Source organism: Rhinolophus sinicus, chromosome 15, assembly GCF_057876585.1.
Source record: "Rhinolophus sinicus isolate RSI-liver-muscle chromosome 15, RSI-T2T, whole genome shotgun sequence".
Lineage (NCBI taxonomy): Eukaryota > Metazoa > Chordata > Mammalia > Chiroptera > Rhinolophidae > Rhinolophus > Rhinolophus sinicus.
Window position 1 is genome coordinate 110,700,555 of NC_142515.1, and position 21,182 is coordinate 110,721,736.

General features: G+C 33.1%; 1 protein-coding gene across 5 annotated transcripts in view; it reads left to right on the forward strand.

The window, feature by feature from the left end:
* Positions 1-21,182, forward strand: part of FBXW7 (F-box and WD repeat domain containing 7) — a 171,493-nt gene that overhangs the window by 110,920 nt on the left and 39,391 nt on the right. The window contains exon 1 of one of the 5 annotated variants that reach the window (XM_019722747.3): positions 1,398-1,719. The exons of the other annotated variants lie outside the window; for them this stretch is intronic. Within the exon in view, the coding sequence (XP_019578306.1) occupies positions 1,573-1,719 (147 nt within the window). The 5' untranslated portion in view covers positions 1,398-1,572. Of the gene's footprint in view, positions 1-1,397; positions 1,720-21,182 lie in introns of those variants that run through there. 5 annotated transcript variants of the gene reach the window in all.

The following is a 21,182-nucleotide window of genomic DNA, read 5'->3' on the forward strand; positions in this document are numbered from 1 at the left end:
ACTAAAAGTGTCTCCTCTGCTAATGGTTTTGCATTTTTTAACTACATTTTAAATTGTGGTAGAAGAGAAGGTGTACTTTAAGAAAGTAGTATCATGATAGGATTGGGAATATTTTTTGGGTATGGACTGACTTCCCAGCATCCCACTTTATATTTAGTAAGACAGATGTCTCCAAAATCAGAAAGGAAATCACCCATTTTTGACACTCTAATTCTCTCCGTATCACATTCTAAATGCCCACTTTTACGGATAAAGATCCATAAAAGCTGTTGGAAGGAGAGATAAATGAGATGACTGGCTATTGAAAGAAGAACATAGAATGGCAGGTGAGAACAAACTAGTTAGCTGAGCATTATGAACAGATAATTCAGACCTATTATCTACCATCTATTAAAACCACTATCTGTTCTCACACTGAGCTTTTTTTTTCTTTGTAACAATCTAGTTCATGGTTTTCAATATGAAATGTAGTACAAAGGTTAATTAACACTGGCGTAAGTGGTTAATTTAGACAAATATTTGAGATAATGCAGGAAAGATTAGTTTGGGGACACTTTGAGGAGAGTCTTCTTCTCCAAACTTTATCTTACGCATTGAAAGTTCTTGAGGAGAACTGTGTTTTAGGAAGGTTCCTCCAACCATGGTATGCTGGAGAAGTTAGGCCTTAGGCTTTGGCGATGAACTGGCTAGTTATTCATTTTACCATGGTTACTTCTCATCACAGCTTGCATTCATAAGCACTTGTTTTTTTAAATATCTTTAATGAATCACATGACTGTTTTACTTTCAAGTGGAATCACTGAATTTTCAGAATTACAGAGATTGAACTGAAATTTGCAAACAACTAAAATGTCTCCTGTTAAGATTAATCTGAAGTGCATATTAATAGCTGTAGAGAGGTAGAATCAATTTACTGTCTTAGTAAGTGTGAGATAAACCACGGTATGTATGGAAAAGGAAAAGAATATGCTGAAGACAAACACTTGACACTGGAACAGTCATTCTGAGTATCTGTAAGATAGAACACATGTATGTAGACGTTTTTTGAGCACGCATAAGCACTGTCCTTAAATTTGAAGCACAATTCAAAACGTTCTTGAAATAATGCTGATATTTGGGTAAGGAAAGCCTAGATATTCAAGAGAAAACACAATGTTTATTTTACTTTACTTTGTATTTTTGTAAAGAAACCTTGACTTTCCAGGGAATACCTGCATTAATAGCTGGAGAAGTTTTAAAAGGGACCCTACAGCACAGCCCTGTCTTGGTTGTATCCACACTGACTTTGTATGGGAGGTTCACCAGCTGTTTGACTGGCAGGAGCAGGAGCTTTCACTGCAGTAGTTTATAATTCCTGGCTATTCTAGGCGAGTTTGCACTTCACCAAGCCTCAGACAGGTCAGGACATTTGGTAGGAGAAGGTTGAAAGACAAAAGCAGCAGGCCTTGGGTTCTCAGCCTCTTTTTTTTAAATTGTTATTAGAAAATTGTACTTTAATTTGGTGGTTAAAGTTTTTAGTAATGAGCCTGTATTACATATAGAGAGTATTCATCAACCAAGAGGAGTTTTAAAATGTCAAAACTGGGGAAAGCTACTCTAAACCATGGCTTGGTTCCTGTTGATCTTAAAAGTGCGAAAGAGCCTCTGCCACATCAAACTGTGATGAAGATATTTAGCATTAGCATCATCGCCCAAGGCCTCCCCTTTTGTCGAAGACGGGTAAGTCTTACACATTTGGAAAATAGGAATATTTATTCAGATGAAGTACTTCTGCCTCCTTTAGTAAAGAAATGCTTCAAATTTCACTTGACATTTGTAACTAAAACTATCGGTGAATTGTGTAGCCAGCAAAAACTTAATGTAAGTGATAGTTTTAATAATATGAATGAGAGCCTAGAGGACAAGGTTACCCAATCCTCTCTCTCTCTCTCTCTCTCTCTCTCTCTCTCTCTCATTTTTGATGACATTAGAATCCTTGAAACTTATTTAAATGGTAAATATAAAAAGTGTGTTTTGAAATATGTTGGCAAATACTAAAATCCAAAATTTGTAGTATTTGTAGGAAAAGCAAAAGGCTGGTGAGTCTCCTTATACATGGGAATCACAGCAGTTAGCTCTTTTAAAGAGTGTTCCAAGTCCCCTAGGTTTATCTGGCACTTTAAGCTGTATTATTTTTAAATTGCTATTTTTTAAACTCGAACTTAACATGATAGAGACATTACTTTTTGCCATTATGTAAAATAAATATAACGTGCTATTGTGTGGCAGTTACGATAACAGTTTATATATAGACAGACAATCCTGAACTAACACACATCTTGCAGAACTTGTGCTAATATGTAATCAAGTTATGATCTAGTGGATATTTTTCAGGATGACATTGCCATCCCCCCTACCACATTTTGACCCTGTTAATATTAGCACTTTTGTTGTATTTTCTGAGTTACTTGGTATTGCCATTTTGAATTACTAGCTAGAGTGGTATATTTTTAGGTCTAACATATGTTTATGATTCTGAACACGTAAAACCAAAAATAATCTGTCAGATTGAATGAGTGTTTGTATATATCAGTGCTATTGGTGTTTTAATACCGTTTTACCTTTTTTCTTAATTAAAGTCAAAGTATTCTATTAAACAAATAGATTAACTCATAACACCTGAAAAAATATTTTTCCTTCTTTGTAAAGAGAATCTTTGTTTTCTGGGACTTAAATAACCTTTGTAAATGTGCTTTTTATTTTAGTTTCTTTTGAATAGTTTCCACTTCTACTCTAAACAAGTGGTAGCCATATTGAAAAACATTTTAGTGAGATTTAAGTGTAATACAATTTAAACATTGAAAATGGAATACAGATATCTCTATCATCCTCTTATTTTCTTTGCTACTATGTTTTCAGAAAGTATTTGTTTTGTCTTTTTTTCACTTTGTCACTTTTGTAACTTCGAATGAGGTCACTGCTCTGATTTAAGCATTTACACAGAGGCCTCTCTAATAGCTTTAAAGTCATTAAAAAGCTAACTTACTATTTCAGTACTTTTGTACAAGAAAATAACAAGTAAATACAAGTAAATTTTTTAATTGAGGAAAAGAAGTGTGGGTTTTTTCAATTAAAGGGTTAAGATATTAACACTCAAAATGATATTGTTTTTTGTTGTTGAATATTTCTAATAAACTTCAGTACAATATATGGTAGCTTACTTCATTATGTCACAATATACATTTTCTACCTTTATCTTCTAACATGTACATGAAATTTAAAATGCTTGGGAGCAGATTTTATAAGAAAAAATAATGGAGAACATCACAGCTTTCCCTGAGGGCTTCTTAGGGTCACTATTCAGTTTGACTTTTCTAGGTTACTATGTTATGTTAAATTATAGCCTTGGATTTATAATAGTAGAAGAGGACTAAATTTTAAAACTAAAATTCATACTAGAAAATTTGGGGGAGATAGTTAAAAAAAAATACACCATTCAGTCTTAGACTGTCTGACTGCCATAATTTACTCTTGCATAACTCATTGACTCTCACTACTAGAAATGTTAGAAGGATAGTATAATTATATCCTCCCTCTCTCCTTTTTGCAACTGGTTAATTTAGGTAGCTTTAAATTGATTTACATGCTCTTTGTCATTTAATTTACTAACTTTCTCTTGGTAAAGTTAATTGTAAATATTTTTTAAATGTATTTTCTTTATCAAAGGTTGAAAAAAGATTTTTAGTGTGATATGTGATTAATCATATTTTGTGTCTAGCATCCAGTTTATCTTTTACATTAGGTATGTTTAGCTTCTTTCAAGCAGATTGTTGTATACCAAGCAGATAGACTTCTGTATTTTGTAGTTCTTTTTTTTTCTTCTAACTACTGAGCTAATGTAAATACAGTGACCTCTTATAAAACTGTATGTAGTCTTGACCTATTAAAATTTGAAAAACATGATATTGTCCCTCCATCTACATTGATGTTAATACACTTAACATTTGGACAATAAAATAACTTTGAAAATTGTGAAAATCTTTTAAAATGCAACTTCAATTTGTATCTGTTGAATGTTTTCAGGAAATTCATTTACCTCACTGTTAAGTATAATATTAGTACTGGTAGTCTAATTTATTATTGTATGAATTATTCTAGTCTCTCATCAGCGATATTTTGGACATAATAATAGCAATCTAGCTATTAAAAAGTTGCCTAAACTCAAAATGTTTTTAGTATTACGATCCTCATAATTTATTTATATTTGCTTAGACATTCTTGATTATAAGCGTCACCTAGAATACTTGTGAAAAATATAGAATCTAAGCTTCCCCTCTTTTGGATAATCCTATGTGAGATCTGGATTAAGGCGCAGGTATCTATCTGTAGTTTTTAGAAGTCCTATAGGTAATTCTTAGTATCAGGAAAATTTGAGAATACTAATTGAGTACATAACTTTTTATTCTAAAAGAACTGATTGTCCTTTAAGGAAGAGAAATTTTACAGGAAAAACTTATTTAATCTATAAAATCTGCAAAATTATGTTTCTTCGAAATAGGAATGCATTATTATGGCAATACTGTGTCTCTTAAATCCTAAGATACATTGTTTTTTACATTTTAAACATATATAAAATGAGGATACAGCTTGATGGAATTTCATAGCTTATCTGGCAGCATATTTTTCCTTTTCGTGATAAGAGAAATAATGACATCTTACAATTAAAAATAGTATGTTGAAAGAAAATGCACTTCAATGCTTAAAATTCATTTCTTTGTTTTTGTTTGGAGACTTTTAAGCATTTAGAATATTCTCATAAGGTTATTCTTCAGTGTTACTCTTTTGGTAGACATTTCCAGTTGACATGCGATTGTTGCTTTATACAGGGCTTTTTAAGATACCTAGTTGACTCTGCTGGTTTACAGACAAGTGTTGTTTCTAGAGTGCCTTATGTATTCTTGAGTTTGAACCCCATACGGATTGTGTGTAGCTTGAGTGGACTCAGAGAATGGGGTAGAGAGCTCCTGGTGGAGTGGCAGGAAGGTGAGGTGGGGCAGTGCGGGGCAAGGACTCGTTCACCTGAAACCCAGGAGCTCAGGCAATAATGACATGTATGAGTGGGGTTTTTGATAGTTGAAAATAATTTTGTAATGATTGTATTCCATATCAAGTTCTATTCAAAATACCATCATTAAAATGCATTTTCTTTAAAGTGAAAATAGAAATATAACTAAAATATTTGTGTTGTTTGAGAAAATGTGAATCTCGTTCCTGTATTGTCATCATTGCGGATTAGCTTAAATCCAGGGTCCACTTTTTCTGCAAAGGGCCATTAAATATTTTAGGCTTTGTGAACATACAGTTACTGTTAGAACTACTCCTCAGCTCTGCCATTGTAGTATGAAAGCAGCTGTATGGGAGGATGGACATGACTGTGTTTCAATAAAACTTTGTAAAAGTGAAATACAGGTTTTTATGATTACGGTAGTACTACAGTAAATCTTCTTGTGCATATGTCTTTTGGCTTGTGAAAGTTTCAGCTCATGGTAAATTTTTAGAGTGAGATTGTTACAGCCATAAGCCTTTCATTTCCTTTAAATCCCTCATCTGCTTTTCTAATTCTTTGGTAGCTTTTCTAATTCTTTGGTAGTTAAGTAGAGGAAAATCTTTGTGTGTCTAATCACTAGAATTTTAACATACTGCTTATTATGTCCCTTAATGTACAGTATTTGTATAATAATGCTATTATTTTAAATGCCGTCATTTTAAAAGAACCTACTGTCTCTTCTAAGCACTGCTCCAACTATTCTGTATATTTTAAATCAATTCTTAAATGATATAAATGTTTGTTAAGTACTGTAAGTTAGGTAATATCTCCCTTCAGTAGACTGAAAAACTGAGACTGAAACAAGTTAACTCTCCCCAATTTCTCTAACATGCTGGTAGTAGCCATTCTCTTTCTGCTACCGCATTTCCCCGAAAATAAGACCTAGCGGGACCATCAGCTCGAATGCGTCTTTTGGAGCAAAAATTAATATAACACCCGGTCTTATATTAATTTTTGCTCCAAAAGACGCATTCGAGCTGATGGTCCGGCTAGGTCTTATTTTCGGGGAAACACAGTATGTTGTGTGACCTTTATACCTTTTTTCTTGTGAGCGTAATACTTTTTAACTACTGTTATATTAAAATTTTGAAGGGTAAGCCTGGGAGATACCACTGTTGACATTGTTTCTATGAGAAAATACATTCAAAGATTCAAACAGTTGACCTACAAATAACTTTTGGTAGCATAGTCCATTATAAATTTAAAATTTTCTGTGTAATCTCTTTTTGCTTATAAAGCTACTCCACAGATTATGCCATGATTATAGTCATAAAAAACTGGAAATATTTGAATAGTATGCATATTTGTTGTCTTTTTGTAAGCTAAGGAGTGATACCTGTTAAAGAAAAAATTATTCATGGTACTTGTTAAAACAGTAAGACAGACTTTATTTAGGGGGACTGTCACGACAGGTATAGAGATTATTACAGGGGGGTTTGGTGGTGGGCGAGAGAGACTGGGCTCAACTCTGAATACAAAAAAGAAAGGGAGAATTTGTAGCCAAGGAGCAGGGTGGGGGTCAGTGGGTAGAAAATGACTAAGAGGAAACATCAGGGGTGAAGGGGGGAGCCTGCCTAAACCAACTTAACCAAGGGGGTCAGACCTCATCCAGGGGGTGATGGAGGATGAGGAACCCAGCAGATACAGAGGGTGATCAGATAGATACCAAGGGTGAGCACATATCAAGGGTGGGGGATTCTGGTTCAACCGACTCGGTAGGATTCTTGCTAAAATTTGGCTCTTGAGAACATGCCCAAGGACAAGGGCCTAGTTGAAAAAGAGATCAGAGAAGCCTGACTGGAGTCTGGTCAAGGAAAGAATCTCTGTCATACTTCTGGGTCTGTGCTTGGCAGGCAACAACAGAGAACAGGGTGTCTGACAGATTAACCATTCTCAACTGCAGTGAGGTATCATGCTCCTCAGTTTGCTCAGTTAGTACTTTTGACAACGATGACAAAAAGTGAAAACAACATTATACCTCTCTTAGCTTCAGTACTCTTTTGGGCTCAAGTTTTTCCTTCATTGTTGAGTTAGTGATGATGATAAATAGACAAACCTATATTCAGAATTTTAATCTCATTCAAGCATTATCTAATTTGCTGTTTTTGTATCTGTAATCTTCAGTTCAAGCTGTGCATAATTGTAATCTATCGTGCTCCTTTAGACTGTTAATGAGTCCATTAGTACTTTTCAACAAAGGTTGGCCAGTTTTATCAAGCAGTTGTGTCACCTTTGCTTTAGAAAACAACATCTCTATTTATTCTACAATAAAATTTCCGTGTATATGAAGATTTTGTATGTAGCACAAAAGTATGGCATATTATAAACTCTGTTGGTGAAGCAAATTTATAAATTATTACCCTACCCCAAATTCTGAGTTGAATGGTGATGTAGGGAATTTTTATTTTCTTCCAATAATTGATATCTTTTACTTTTCTTGATAAAAATAAGACATGCTTAACATGTAAAATTTAGAAAAAATATTTTCCTTTACAAATTTCTAAATTATCTGTAATTCTACTCAGAAAAAAACCACAAGAACAATGTTAGGTGAATATTTTTTTAAACAAAATTAATACTGTAATCTACTTTTAATATATTGCTGGTGATTCAAAAAGTATAATCTGCCAAGTGAATGTACCATAATTTTCCTACTACAGTTGTTGGTTTAGACAGTGACCTACTTTGAACTTTTTTATACACAAATTTTTAACATCTCTTTACACAGATTTCTAGAAGTAGAATTATTGGATCAAGGAGTGTGAACTTTTTTATTCTTGCTAAATACTGCTAAATTGTTTTCCAGAAAGATCGTACCAATGAAAAACCGGCATAAGGTACTTCTAATGTTGCTTAAAGAGAAAGAAACCACATTCTAAGCAGATTTATTCCTACCATGGCAAAATTTTGTGAATTTTACTTAGTTGATACTATATCATTGTATTTCCATGTTTATTATTCTAGGTTTTCAATCAGAGGAATTTTTTTTTCATTTTGAGAAAATCATGATATGTGTTTGTACTTAAAGTTTCATGAGGAAAAGATATAAATAGATCAAGAAATTATTTGTTGCTTATGGTGATCTTTTAACTTTCCAGAAAACATTTGCCATAAACCTGTCACCTGTATTATTTTACTCTTCCCATAGTTTTAAAACTGTCTTCTGTGTTTTTATCTAAACATATGATCCATATGTATAGTTTCATGATTTATCACTGATTTAACACATTATTTTTACTGCAAGTCTTATGGTTATCTCAAATTTTATTTGTCACCTTAGTCTATACTTTTACATTTCTGGATTTTAGCGTGATGTTTGTACAGTATTAATGACAGCCTCTCCCAAAGCGTATTGCTATTAATAATCTCTACTACAAGAGTACTTCTCATGCTAGCAGGAGCAGCTGCCAGAAATCCTTGCCTGTTTCTTACAGCACTACTACTTAGTCTTACATTTCTGACATAGCTTTGCCTTTAGCCCCGTCCAGGTTTGCTTTTCTCTTTTCTTTTCTTTTTTTTTTTAATTCTAGTCTAGCATGATTAATTCTCATTTAAAGTAGTGGTAGCAAGTCTGCTCTTCTAAAATCTCTTGATGCCTGAAAGGCATTTCATGAATCTCAACATCCGTTTCATGGAACTCGTAGCCAAGTAGAAATAGATGGATACTTCCTTAACATACAGAAATATGAACCTTTAAAAAGCCAGCACCGTGCTCTCTTTCCTCATACTAGTCTGTTCAGTATCCACCAGTTATATTTGTGCCTCTGTCTCTCCAAATTTTTTCCATGACCTCACAGCCTAGCTTACCTCTGGTTGGAACCTTCCTCCTGGCAATGATGGCATCCACCAACCATTGTCCTCATCCCTTAGTGGAACACATTGTCATTTTTGCCATTATCTTTGGCCCTTGGGCATATATGTACTACTCGGTGGTGTTATTTATGACAGCTTCATATAGTTACCTTGCTCCCTCAATTGTGCTGTAAACTTTGAGTTTAATATCTTTTTATGTTCCCAGTGATACGAAGGAGAAAGTTAGTATAAATAGTATTTGTCTGATGAATTCATTGAAGCATGTGTTAAACTTGGAAAATTCTTTAAGGAGTTTTTTTCCTGGAAGACTATGGCATGTTTTTGTTTACTAAATGTTTTTAAATGACTGCAGCTGTGATTTTGAATATTTCATTTTCTAAATTTAACTAAACTCAGATACAGTTTGACATTTAATTTTAAAAGTAATTACCACTTACCAATTTTGAAAACGAAGAAGAAACAAACATAGGATATAGTCATTTACATAGTACTTTTGATCATCTAACAGTAGCCCCAAAATGTCAGAAAATGCTGGAAAAGAATTATTACAGTACTTTGGAGAGGAGGAAGAACAGGATGGTGGTATGAGCAAGTTGGGAGACCGATTTCAGTGGGTTTCCTGATTTTTTTTTTAAGTGAATAAACTAAAATGTGACTTCCTAATTTTTTCCCCACACATATATTCCATCGGAACTTGGAGGAAAATTGGTATTTTCAGATCATCTGATATCCTTTATTGTCATTACTTATTTTATCAATAAAGGAATTAATTAGTTACTACATATCAGACCATTCCGTGTTAGATCTCATCAGTCTTTTTCTTCTAAGACTGTTTCTTGCATCCTACATAAACATGAGTAGACAGAATATAAATTGTAAGTTTTTTTGCAATCTTATTCTCTGTACTGTGCAAGGCATTGGCTATAAATAAAAAGGTGATGATTCTTCATCCCCTCAGCCTGTGGATATGCAAAAATGAAAAGTCACAGTCCGTTAAGCATCTGACAGCCTAGTGGTAAACCATAAATAACTCCTTATGGTACAAAAGGATCATTGCTTAAATGGGCCCATGTATAAAGTATTAGTGGGAGCTTGAGCAGGTCACCCAAGTCTCAATGCAGATGTCTCAGAAAAGGCTTCACAGTAACTCTGAATTAAAACGTGAAGGATGTTTGCTAAGCAGATGATTAGCAAAATGATGGACAGAAGGAACTTGTGTTATTGCTTGGGCTCACATCTTGTTTCAGATGAATTACACTGCTGCAAATTATTCACGTATCTTAAAATGAAACTTATAAATATTAGTATTAACTGAAAATAAATATTGAGAGTTTAGAACGGAGTTGAAAACTTTTCTAGAACCTGTGGCTATGACAGTGAACTAAATAGAAAAAGGCCGTGCCCTCATGGAATTTGGATTCTAATTTAGGGAAACAGAAAAGTAACTGCTAATGCTAATGTTTTGCAGATAATAAAATAGGGTCATAATATAGTCTGACTTGGGGTGCGGGGGAGGCAGTAGTCTGAGTACACACATGAATTCATTTAATTCTTACCTTGTACAGTAGGTTCTGTTATCCCTATTTTACAGATGAGGAACCTGAGGCATAGGAAGGTTAAATAACTTGCCCAAAGCTAGTACGTAAGTGATGGAGCTGAGGTTCTAACTTGGGCATCTGGCTCCAGCATCATCAGCACTGTGGTGTACTGACCTGGGTAAACCTTTGTGGAGGGAACGGATCCTTCGTTAACAAATGTGCTAAGGGTTAGCTTTTTCCACGTAATCCTGTGCTTCTCAGTATGTAATTCTCACTTGGCTCCCACAATTGATGATGGCCTCAACATCTAATTACTGATAACATTGCTTTCTAGATGTTTTTGTCATCAGATAATGATTAGGTTGTGCCTCAGTTGTCAGATATGAATGTAAAACAAATTATAATATGATTTATAAACTACTCATACAACTACATCATAGAAATAACTGCCTTGAATTATCCCTTTTATTGATAGATACCAATCTGTACAAATAGTTTAGTAATTTTAACATCACAAAGCAAGGCTATTTAAATTTGTAGGTTGTGTTTTACAGAAACTTACTTAATACTAAGACTTGTATAGGAGACAAATGAAAAATATGTTAAAAATAAGCTTAGTACTAAGCTCCTGGCAAGGTAAACAAGTATGAAATAATAAATTCACAGTTCCCTGTCTGCAGAGCAGAAATTCAACAAGATCTGAAAACTAATTTTTTTTAAGTTAGCCAAACCTAACCCTAACTAACATAAGACAGTCACTTTTATTATTTATCTGCATATTCATATATTTTGCTATAAAAATATTAATGTGTAATGTACTGGAAATGTTATGTAATACACTATATATGCACCATATTACTTTTTTAAACTCCAAAAAGTTCTGAAATGAAAAACACAGCTTTCTCTAAAATTGTGGAAATAATTCTATAGACCTCTGAGTCTTACAGCTATCACCCACATATAAAAAATTGAATACATTTTGAAATGTCAAAGTAGTCTAGGTCTCATATTAAGTCTCTGAATACATGCATATTTAAATGCTTTAAAACATACATTATATAAATGAATACCTAAATTTTATTAACTTACTTATAGGCAGCTCTATGGAATGTAATGATAGTTCAGAGCTTATTTATGTATATGTATATTTTTTTCAGTAATTAAATGCAGCTCATGCTAGCAGACTTATACTTTAAATGAGAAATGAGAACCCTGACCACTTTTTTACTTCTCCCAGTATTTCCACGTAAAATTAACACCACTAAATTAATTTTAATTCTGCTAATAATGTATTAGGCATATTCCCTGTGTGTGTTGCTAGTGTAACAAAGACAAGTAAGGCAGAGACCTTCCCTTAAGGAGGCCACAGATGCTTTTCTGTCTCGGAGAGACTTATTTTGTCCCCATTCTGTGGTCTCATATCAAAATTAGAGGAACATGGATTAATTCATTCATTCAACAAGTAAGGATCTACTAATTGCCAGGCACAGTTCTAGGTACTTAATTTACATTAATGAACAAAGCAGAAAAAAAATCCTACCTTTTATGTAATTTAACATTTTAGTGACTGAGAATTCCACCTCGGCATGGACAGCATGTTTGATTTGCAACAGTGTACAGTGTGTCACCAGAGCCCTTCATTCAATTCCACACTTTTCATTTCTAAATCAACTGGTGATATTTTATGTTATAGTTTCTCCATGTGTATACATATGCATACATACACAGACATACTGTTTCCCTGACTTGCTATGATTATGTTGGTAACTTTATTGAAATATATAATCTACTGGCTTTCAAATACTGTTAAGTAGTATCCAGTGCAGAGTATTATTTTGAGGCTCTGAAAGGTTAATTATTCCACCATATTCTATTTTGCAAGGAAACTTCAATCTTTAATATCCTGTCAGGCCAATCGTGACTTCTTTCTGGATTGTTCCTGGGTCAGAATTAGAGTTCTTGGCCCTATCCCTGACTTATTGTGGAAAGTTGTATAAATTAATGTGTCTCACATATAAACCAGTTAATAATGATAGATATAATTTATGGTAGATATAAATAATGAGAGATATAATTTTAAAAAGTTTTAATGTGATATAAATTTTACTGTAGAAGTAATAGAAAGGACTACCATTTGTGGTAAAACCAGTGACATTCTAAGTGTTAGAAGTCACAATTTAGTTATTTCCTTTTACAGGTACCTATTGATATAGCGCATCTCTTTATTTGCATATATAGTGTTTTATTCCTAAAATATGAAAGGTAAAATAATTACAGCAGATTTAGGTCTAGAGGGGAAACAAGCAACAGTATTTCACAAATATTAATACATTAATATTGACCCCAAAAGCACATGACCAGTTAGCTGTTTATATATGGCTATTTTATCTTCATGTAATGATGGAGAAAAAATATGTGATAATACAGGTTAAAATTCTCTTAATTTTTTTCTCCGTGCTAGTATTGAAAATGAAAATTTAAAGTTGTGGGATATTCCTATATTTAATTACATTTTTATGTGTGGGAGATTTCATATACTGTGTTTCCCCGAAAAGAAGACCTAGCCAACAACCAGTTCTAATGTGTCTTTTGGAGCAAAAATTAATATAAGATGCGGTATTATATTATATTACAATATATTACAATATATTATACTGTACTGTACTATACTATACTAATACTATACTGTACTGTACTGTACTGTACTATACTATATTTAGACCCTGTCTTATAGTAAAATAAGACCAGGTCTTATATTAATTTTTGCTCCAAAAGACGCATTAGAGCCGACTGTCCGGCTAGGTCTTATTTTCGGGGAAACATGGTAGTTAACTTGGGAACAACTTAAGTTTAAACAGCTTTTCAATAATCAACAAAAATCTGCATTATCACTTTAGATTTTAAAATGTCATTGTTACTACTAGTTTGAACATGTAGGGGCAGTATAGTACTGTTTTTATAAATCTTGTCAGAATTTGTGGATTTTTTAAACATATAAGTGTTGTTAAAAGTGTGCTCTTTGAGAAAATGCAAATGTATGTCTTTTTAAAGGCTAATTCATACTGTGTCATTAAGTTGGAACTATTCTTTAAATTCAGGTGTGTGTGTGTGTGTGTGTGTGTGTGTGTGTGTGTGTGTGTGTGTTTAATCGCTTTTATACTGTGGAAGGTTGTGGCCTTGTTTATATTTGAAGTCATGGAATATGTTAAGCTAGTCAGGAAAAATGCATTTTTATGTTTAAACAGTAAAACGAGGACAAGTGGATTCACGAAAATATGCAAAATACTAAAATTAGTGCAATTTTGCTCTGATCCAATCTGTACGAACCTTTTAAAATGAATGTTTAATTATGAGAATTTTTAGAAGTCTTAATTTTTCAACCTGACAAGTGAAGAAAACTTAGATTACTAAGCAGTCTAATTTTAAGATTCTTTAATCCGTAAATATTTTTTTCAATATCAGAACGATTAAGGTGATTACAAAATTTATCACAGCTTTTTTCCCCACTTAAAGTGATTCATACTTAAAACAACTGAGTAGTTATCTCTTCCATCTCTTCCGTCTATTCATTCAATCTGTTCAACAACTCCTACCAGCCAAGGACTGCTTTAGGCATGTGGAGTACAGCAGTAAATGAAACAGACCCAAATCCTTGCCCTTGTGGAGTTTATATCAGAAGCTGATTAAGTTCTTAGTTTCACCACTTATTAAACCTCATCTGTAAAGTGGAAATAATAATAGAACCTATTTCATAGGGTTGTTATAAGGGTGAAATGAAATAACCTATAGAAAGTGTGACTATGTAATGAACTTAATAACTTTTATAAAATCCACATAAAACTTTTTTAGATGTGTTGGTAAAAATTATAATTAAGTCTCCAGTTATAATAGTACTTATTTCTTTTACTTAGATAATATTTTGAATATTTTTTCATTTTTAGTTTCTTCAAATTGTGAAAGCAGATGCATGGCATCAATTTTAAATCATTTTTTTTTTAGTTTCCTGAGTGACTGTTAATCTAAATGGAAAGATACTGCACATAAAAAATTAATGCGATTTGGTTCTACTTACATTATGTAGATTCATTCAGTGTGACTATCATATATGTAATAATTAACCCCATTATGTCTTTCTAAATTAAGATAACATGTCCCATCTTAGTATTTTGTTTGGAGTTTCTCAGATGTTGAGAATAAATGTGTTGGCTTCAAATACCATTAAAATAAAAAAATTTAAATTGCTGTAAAAGAATTATAAGAATTAAAAACATAGAATTTATTGATTCACATATTATCTTAGCTGCTAAAATGTCTAGCAAATAGTTTCCATTATAACTTTAATTCCGACTCCATTTCTTTCCCTAACGGCCCCTAATAAGTTAATTAGGAAATGGAACATACTTGTTAACATCTTTGAAAACTAGCTTGTCAAACGGCACTTGATAGATCATCACTATATAAAAACTGAGAATTAAAACATTTAAAGAATTGATTTAACAAAAGTACTTAGAAGTTTAGATCTTTCTTTGGTACCCTGTGCTCTCCTTTTTTTTTTTTTTTTAATGTTTTAATTATGTGGAAACACTGTATTTACCACACACACATGCATCCCTGTCAAATACACACAAACAGAATTCTCACCCCCCCACCTCTGTTTAATAGCTTATCTGCTATGTTCATACTGGAACCGCTTCACTGAGGGGAAGTGTTCTGCTGTTTCCATATTAGCTTTGTTATCATGCAGTATTTTCAGCTGCTCATGCTCATTACCATACAGCTGGTATGTAGAGAAGAGAAGGAAGCAAGCAGAAGTGGTACTGTCTACAAGAATAAGCTCTTTTGCAGATGGGGTGCTGGCAGATGGGGCATGTGTTTAAACAGGTTTTACTAATAACAGAGTGCATTAAAAATCATTCTAAGAAGTCTAAGGTCAGTGTCATGAATTCAGCGCTTGAGAAGTTGTTCAGCCTTTTGTAGACCTTTTTAGAATATTAATTAACTCTTAATACAGAAAAGTAATAAATGGCCAACCACAACCTCTTCCAAAATTTTTTTTATCAGTTTTCTTTTTTCTTTTAGCATTTTTGTTTCTCTTTAATATAATTTTAAAAACATTGATATTGTCAGCTGTCTCTCATCATCTTTTCCTGTACTTTGTAGTCTTCAACATAGTTACTTAAAATTCCCTGACTATGTTTATATTAAAAAAAAACATGCTTTGAGCAATGTAATAACTCTTCTGTTTTGATATATAATGTTAGAATATTTATTAGAAGATGAAAGCCAGGGGATTTTGAAATCCATATGTATCGTGTTGACTACATTCACGATTAAGATGAGGTATGTCCTGTCTGCATTCAAAATTAGAAGTGAATGGTTATGCCTCAAAATGTATTTGTTGTTAAAATTATTACTTGCATATTTTTCACATTCACAAAAGCAAAATGAATGTAGTAATTGAAATAACTATCAATATTTTTTGTTTCTACGAAAAGGTATTTCAGTGGGATCTTAGTCCTTTGACTCTTTTCATTAAGTGTAGTTTCTTGATATGTCCTGTCTCAATGGGAGATGGTGCTAAAAAGCAGCCAAAGCAAAATAAAGCTAGGCAATTATATGTAAGCTATTCAGTATTCAATTTATTTTAATGGGAATGGAACTCAGCCTGTTACTCTGTTCATAGAGATTAAAATATGTATTGCCAAAGGTGTTTTCGTTTAGCTAAAAGTAGTTATAATGCTTTTGGTAACTCTCAAAATCTTTCTTGTTAGTAAAATGGAGGTACAAAAAATGCTATCTATTAGTTTAATAACCTGTGAATAAATAAAATACTACTTTAAGTGAGATCTGTGGGAAATGGTGTACATTAAACATTGTTAAAACTGTCTATTCCTTTTAATAGTAAAAGTTTATAATCTGTTGGGCGTCTTTAAAGGTACAGGAAGTCCTAAACCAGGTTGGCTTTTAATAACAAAGATAATTACATTTTCACCGCATAGCTAACTGTGTTTTTCCTTCCAATTTAATTTATACTTGAATTGTGTAACTGATAAATACAGAAAATTTTATTACTTTCCCCTCCCCTGAAGGGAAAATGTATATAAATATATAAAATATTGTAAACAATACTATATATGCTACATTAATAATAAATATATATATATAAAATGTATTTTTCTACTTACATACCTTTCCTTATTCTGAAAATTATGAGTTTTTCAAGTTATGCTGAAAATGAATATTTTTCAATTGTTTCTGTAGTTCTGTCATTATTGATTAGCGTATGTCTTACATTGTTAATTAGCTCATATAAATATTATTTATTGATACCCTGATATGTGTAGAAACTATGTGAGGAGCTGAGGTACAAGAAGAATCAAAATAGCAATGGTCACTGCTTTCATGGAACTTACAGACTAGTGGGCAAGATAGAAAATAGTGTGCTCACACTGTGACAAGGTGTTGGATTTAAGCACTGTGGTTAACACCTTTAGGATGGGTAGGAGGTAGCTTTATGAAGGAAATTGGAGATAGCCAACACACAGATGATTTCCGTGTTTTCATCACCAGTTCAGACCTTCTGAGCTTCAGAGCCAATTGGAGTATCCTCACCTGTATGAGAATGTCTCAAGGACTCCTCAAACCAAATATGACCAAAAATGGAACTTGTGATCCTCCCTACCCCAGAAAACAAGCACAAGCACTGACTCCTGTCCAGTATCCTATGTCATCTTCCGTCTAGTTGCATAAGTAAGGAAACCCTTGTGCCATCTTTGATAAACTCCCTCTCCTTTACTTCCCATGACAATTGGTCACCAAATTCTATCAGTTTTATGTTCCAATGTCTCTTAACTGTTTAGTTCTATCCATCTCTGTTGCATCTCGCTAGCCCAAGCCAACATTATCTGTTGCCTGGTCTAGGGGAATAACTTCCTCACACAATTGCTCCACATCCACTCTCACTTACTTCCATTCTGTTTTTTAACGTTACATTCAGAATGATTTTTCAGGAGGTATATTTGATCATGTTCTTCCATTGATTAACATCCATTGTTAGCTTTTCATTGAACCTGCAGACTAGGTCAAAACTTTAACATTATGTACCAAACATTAGGAGGCATTTACTGCAGTTTCAGTTTTGCTTTGTTTTAATTGTTTCATTGTCTTTCTCCCCTACTACACTGTAAACTCCAGCCATAAAGCTGTAACCATACTTAATTTAGCTTATGTATAATAGGCACTCAGATAAATATTGTTTAATGAATGTCGGTGGGAGGTTAAAGTAACCATTTAAATCTACATTTGTTGTAATTGTATATCCTAAGTAGAAAAAACATAATTAGCGATTGTTGAAACAATAAAGTGTAAGATGGAATCACAGGGATGTGCTAAACTAAAAAATTCAAACTCAAGTAGAAGTCATAATTCCCAGTTAAGTGTATTTGGTTTGCAGTACCAGTAAAGGACATTTGAAATAGTTCTTGAGTGTTAGGATATATAATTTCTGCCAGTTTTCTAAGTGTTCATATCATTTGAAGGGTGAAAGACCTACGTAGTCCCTTCAAGGACCTTCCAAGGACCTTCCAAGGAGATCCTTGGGTATATTCTGTTTTTAGCTTTTTTTCCATCATTTTGCGTTCAGGAAAGTAAAAGATAGGGCATGAAGAAGTAAGGGCAGGATATAGAAGTGCTCAGCGAGTTTAGGAAAAGGAAGCAAAACCCATGTATTGTGAGTACCTTTCATCAGACTTTCTTCCACAGTGCCTACTGACTGCTGCCTAATCTCAATGTAATGTCAAAGGTGATGGGATTCATTCTTTACCGAGGAAATATTGGCAGTAGAGTATTAACTCTTTGTCAGGCTGCTCTTGGTAAATTCCCAGAAGTATATCTCACTACAATGAACTAGTTTGTCTCTCCTTCCCCTGTTTCTGTTGTAACTCTAATGTAGATTTCACCCACACATCACGTATTTGCATATTGAAGTAGCTCAGGAAGCATCCTAGAGATTTCTTAACTAATGAGACTTCTTACTATGTATGTAGAAAACCCTATTTCATTTTCTGTCAACTAGAGACCAAGATCCGCCTGTGTTCAAATCCCAGCTCCCTTACTTAACAGTTATGTGACCTGGGGACTTAAACTCTCTGGGCCTATTTCCTCATCTGTAAAATGGGATGCTAATAGTACCTACTTCACAGGGTTGCTGTACAGTTTCAGTGAGTTAATATAAGTAAAGAGTGCCTGGCATATGGTAAGTTCCCTTTCATGTATATTTCATTTTCTTAGGAGAACATCTTTTTAAAAAAGAGTTATTTGTTTCAAACTGAGTAGTTTACTGTATCTTTTTTAATGAAATTTTATTTTTTTCAATTACAGTTGGCATACAATATAATATGAGTTTCAGCTGTACAATACAGTAATTAGACATTTATATAATTTATGAAGTGATCATCTCAATATATCCAGTACCCATCTGACACCATACATAGTTATTACAATACCAGTGACTACTGTGTTTCCCCGAAAATAAGACCTAGCCAGACAATCAGCTCTAATGCGTCTTTTGGAGCAAAAATTAATATAAGACCCAGTCTTATTTTACTTTAATATTAAAGACCCGGTCTTATATAATATAATAAATATAATATAATACCAGGTCTTACATTAATTTTTGCTCCAAAAGACTCATTAGAGCTGATTGTCTGGCTAGGTCTTATTTTCCAAGAAACACGGTGTGCTATATCTTTGATAGTAGGTACTGAAGGAGCACGCAAGTCGGATTAAAATCTAGTGTTTAATTTTTACTTCTTATTTTGGCTTAAAATATTGCCATGTGCATTTCCTGAAAATATTTATGTCTTTCTCTTTCTAGCTCTATGCATTGTCATACAAATTGAGCAATTTCATTTATCAATGATAATGATTTGTCATGTTTTTATTGACTGGTCTGTACTTCTACCAAGTTCTTCCAGGATAGAGATTTTATCTTGCCCAATTTTGCATCCTTTTGCTTAGTGTTTGGTTTTTAGAAACCCTGGCTAACTATCTTGAATGTATTAGATCTAGATCCATAAAAATAAAATGTTTGAATAACTGTCTAGTTTTTCCCCCCTCTTAACATTGTTTAGGATATAAAGAACCATTATATGACTCAGAAGATTCATTTGGATGAGACTGATAATATTATGATGGAATTTGGGGTTAGAGGCTCACCACAGTTTTTTCTCACAATAATTTTCTATGCTACCTATATATAAACAAATGTAGTGAATTTTACAAAGTGAAATTCTTTAAAATAAACGAATTGATGGGGAGTTAAGTACATCTTGGTCTAACAATCTGTTTATCGCAATTGTTTAATAAGAGCTAGTTGAGTAAAAATATCATAGAAAATACCATTTTAATCTTTGCTGTTTACATTGTGGTCATTGTGACTAACGTGTTCATTTAGCATCTCTTTTAAAATATTCTAGGTTCTTAATGTGCTGTTTTGTCTCTTGATAGAGTAACTTTAAAGAAAGACTTAAAATGAAGAGTGTGTGTGTGTGTGTGTGTGTGTGTGTCCCAAGGGCTAACAAAATATTATAAATTTAAGAATATTCTGAAGTTCAACATCTTTTTGCTAGCTTTGACTTTATGTTCTTTGGTAGGTTAAGCTATTCCTCACAGGTTTTTTTTGTTGTTGTGTTATAGAAGTTTGAACGTGCATTGACTCAATAAAAAATTTTAAGATTTAGTTTTTAAATGTGTTCTCAAGTCACCATGTTGCACTGCTCAACAGGACAGCTACAGGCACAAAGCAGTTATTAAGGTGTGATGCACATTTGTTCAGTAGTCATCGTGCCATCATTGCATACCATGCTTTCATGCAACTGGTGGGAAACTCATGATATCCACCCTACAGAAAGAACCTTCTAGAGTCATGTATCAAGTGTGACTGCAAATAAAAGGCTACTATAGGTCAGCTACCTTTTCAAATTTATAGTTATCTTGAAAATGTTTCCATGACAGGCAAAATTATGTCAAACCCTACTCATGACCCAGCTGTTTCCAGCAATATTTCTTTGTACTCAGATTTTATTTACTAAATCTTCTCAGTTTTTTGCAATGTCCTGAAAAGGTAGGGGGTATGTTAATCACATAATTCTTGATTCTTTTGAAACAAGGAATGTAGTTTGTTGAATTATATATACAGTAATTGCTTTAAAATGTAAATTAATGTTTCTAAAATGAATATGTAGAATCTTTTTTAATGTAGTGGGGGCGTGATTACTAGGTTCTTCCCTACTTGCTCGACAACTACATCAAACACTTGAATACTTAAAGAGCAGGCAAGCTTCTCTAAAATAAGTAAAGAATTGATTAAAGATCACTATGACGTATGCTCTCTAGAGCAAGAATCTGGTGTGATTTATGTTTTCTTACTGGCCTAGCACCAATATGATCAGGTACTTAACAAATGTTTTCGAATAAGTGAAATAAGTTCAAGTCCACAGACTTTGATTCACAACTAGAATTTTAGAAGATTAGTTAGTTATCCCTTCTCATTTTGAATTCTTCTGGTACCTTTCTAAGATGATTGAGATGAGAAGAGATACTATGTTTTAAGCAGTGCAGTAAGTTTGAATCTGGACTTTACCTGCTAGTCAGTATTTATAATTGGACATAGTTATAAAATTGGTAAGCCAGCTGATCACAGAGTTGAGAATAACATGTGCATATGTATTTTAGGTTAAGCAGAT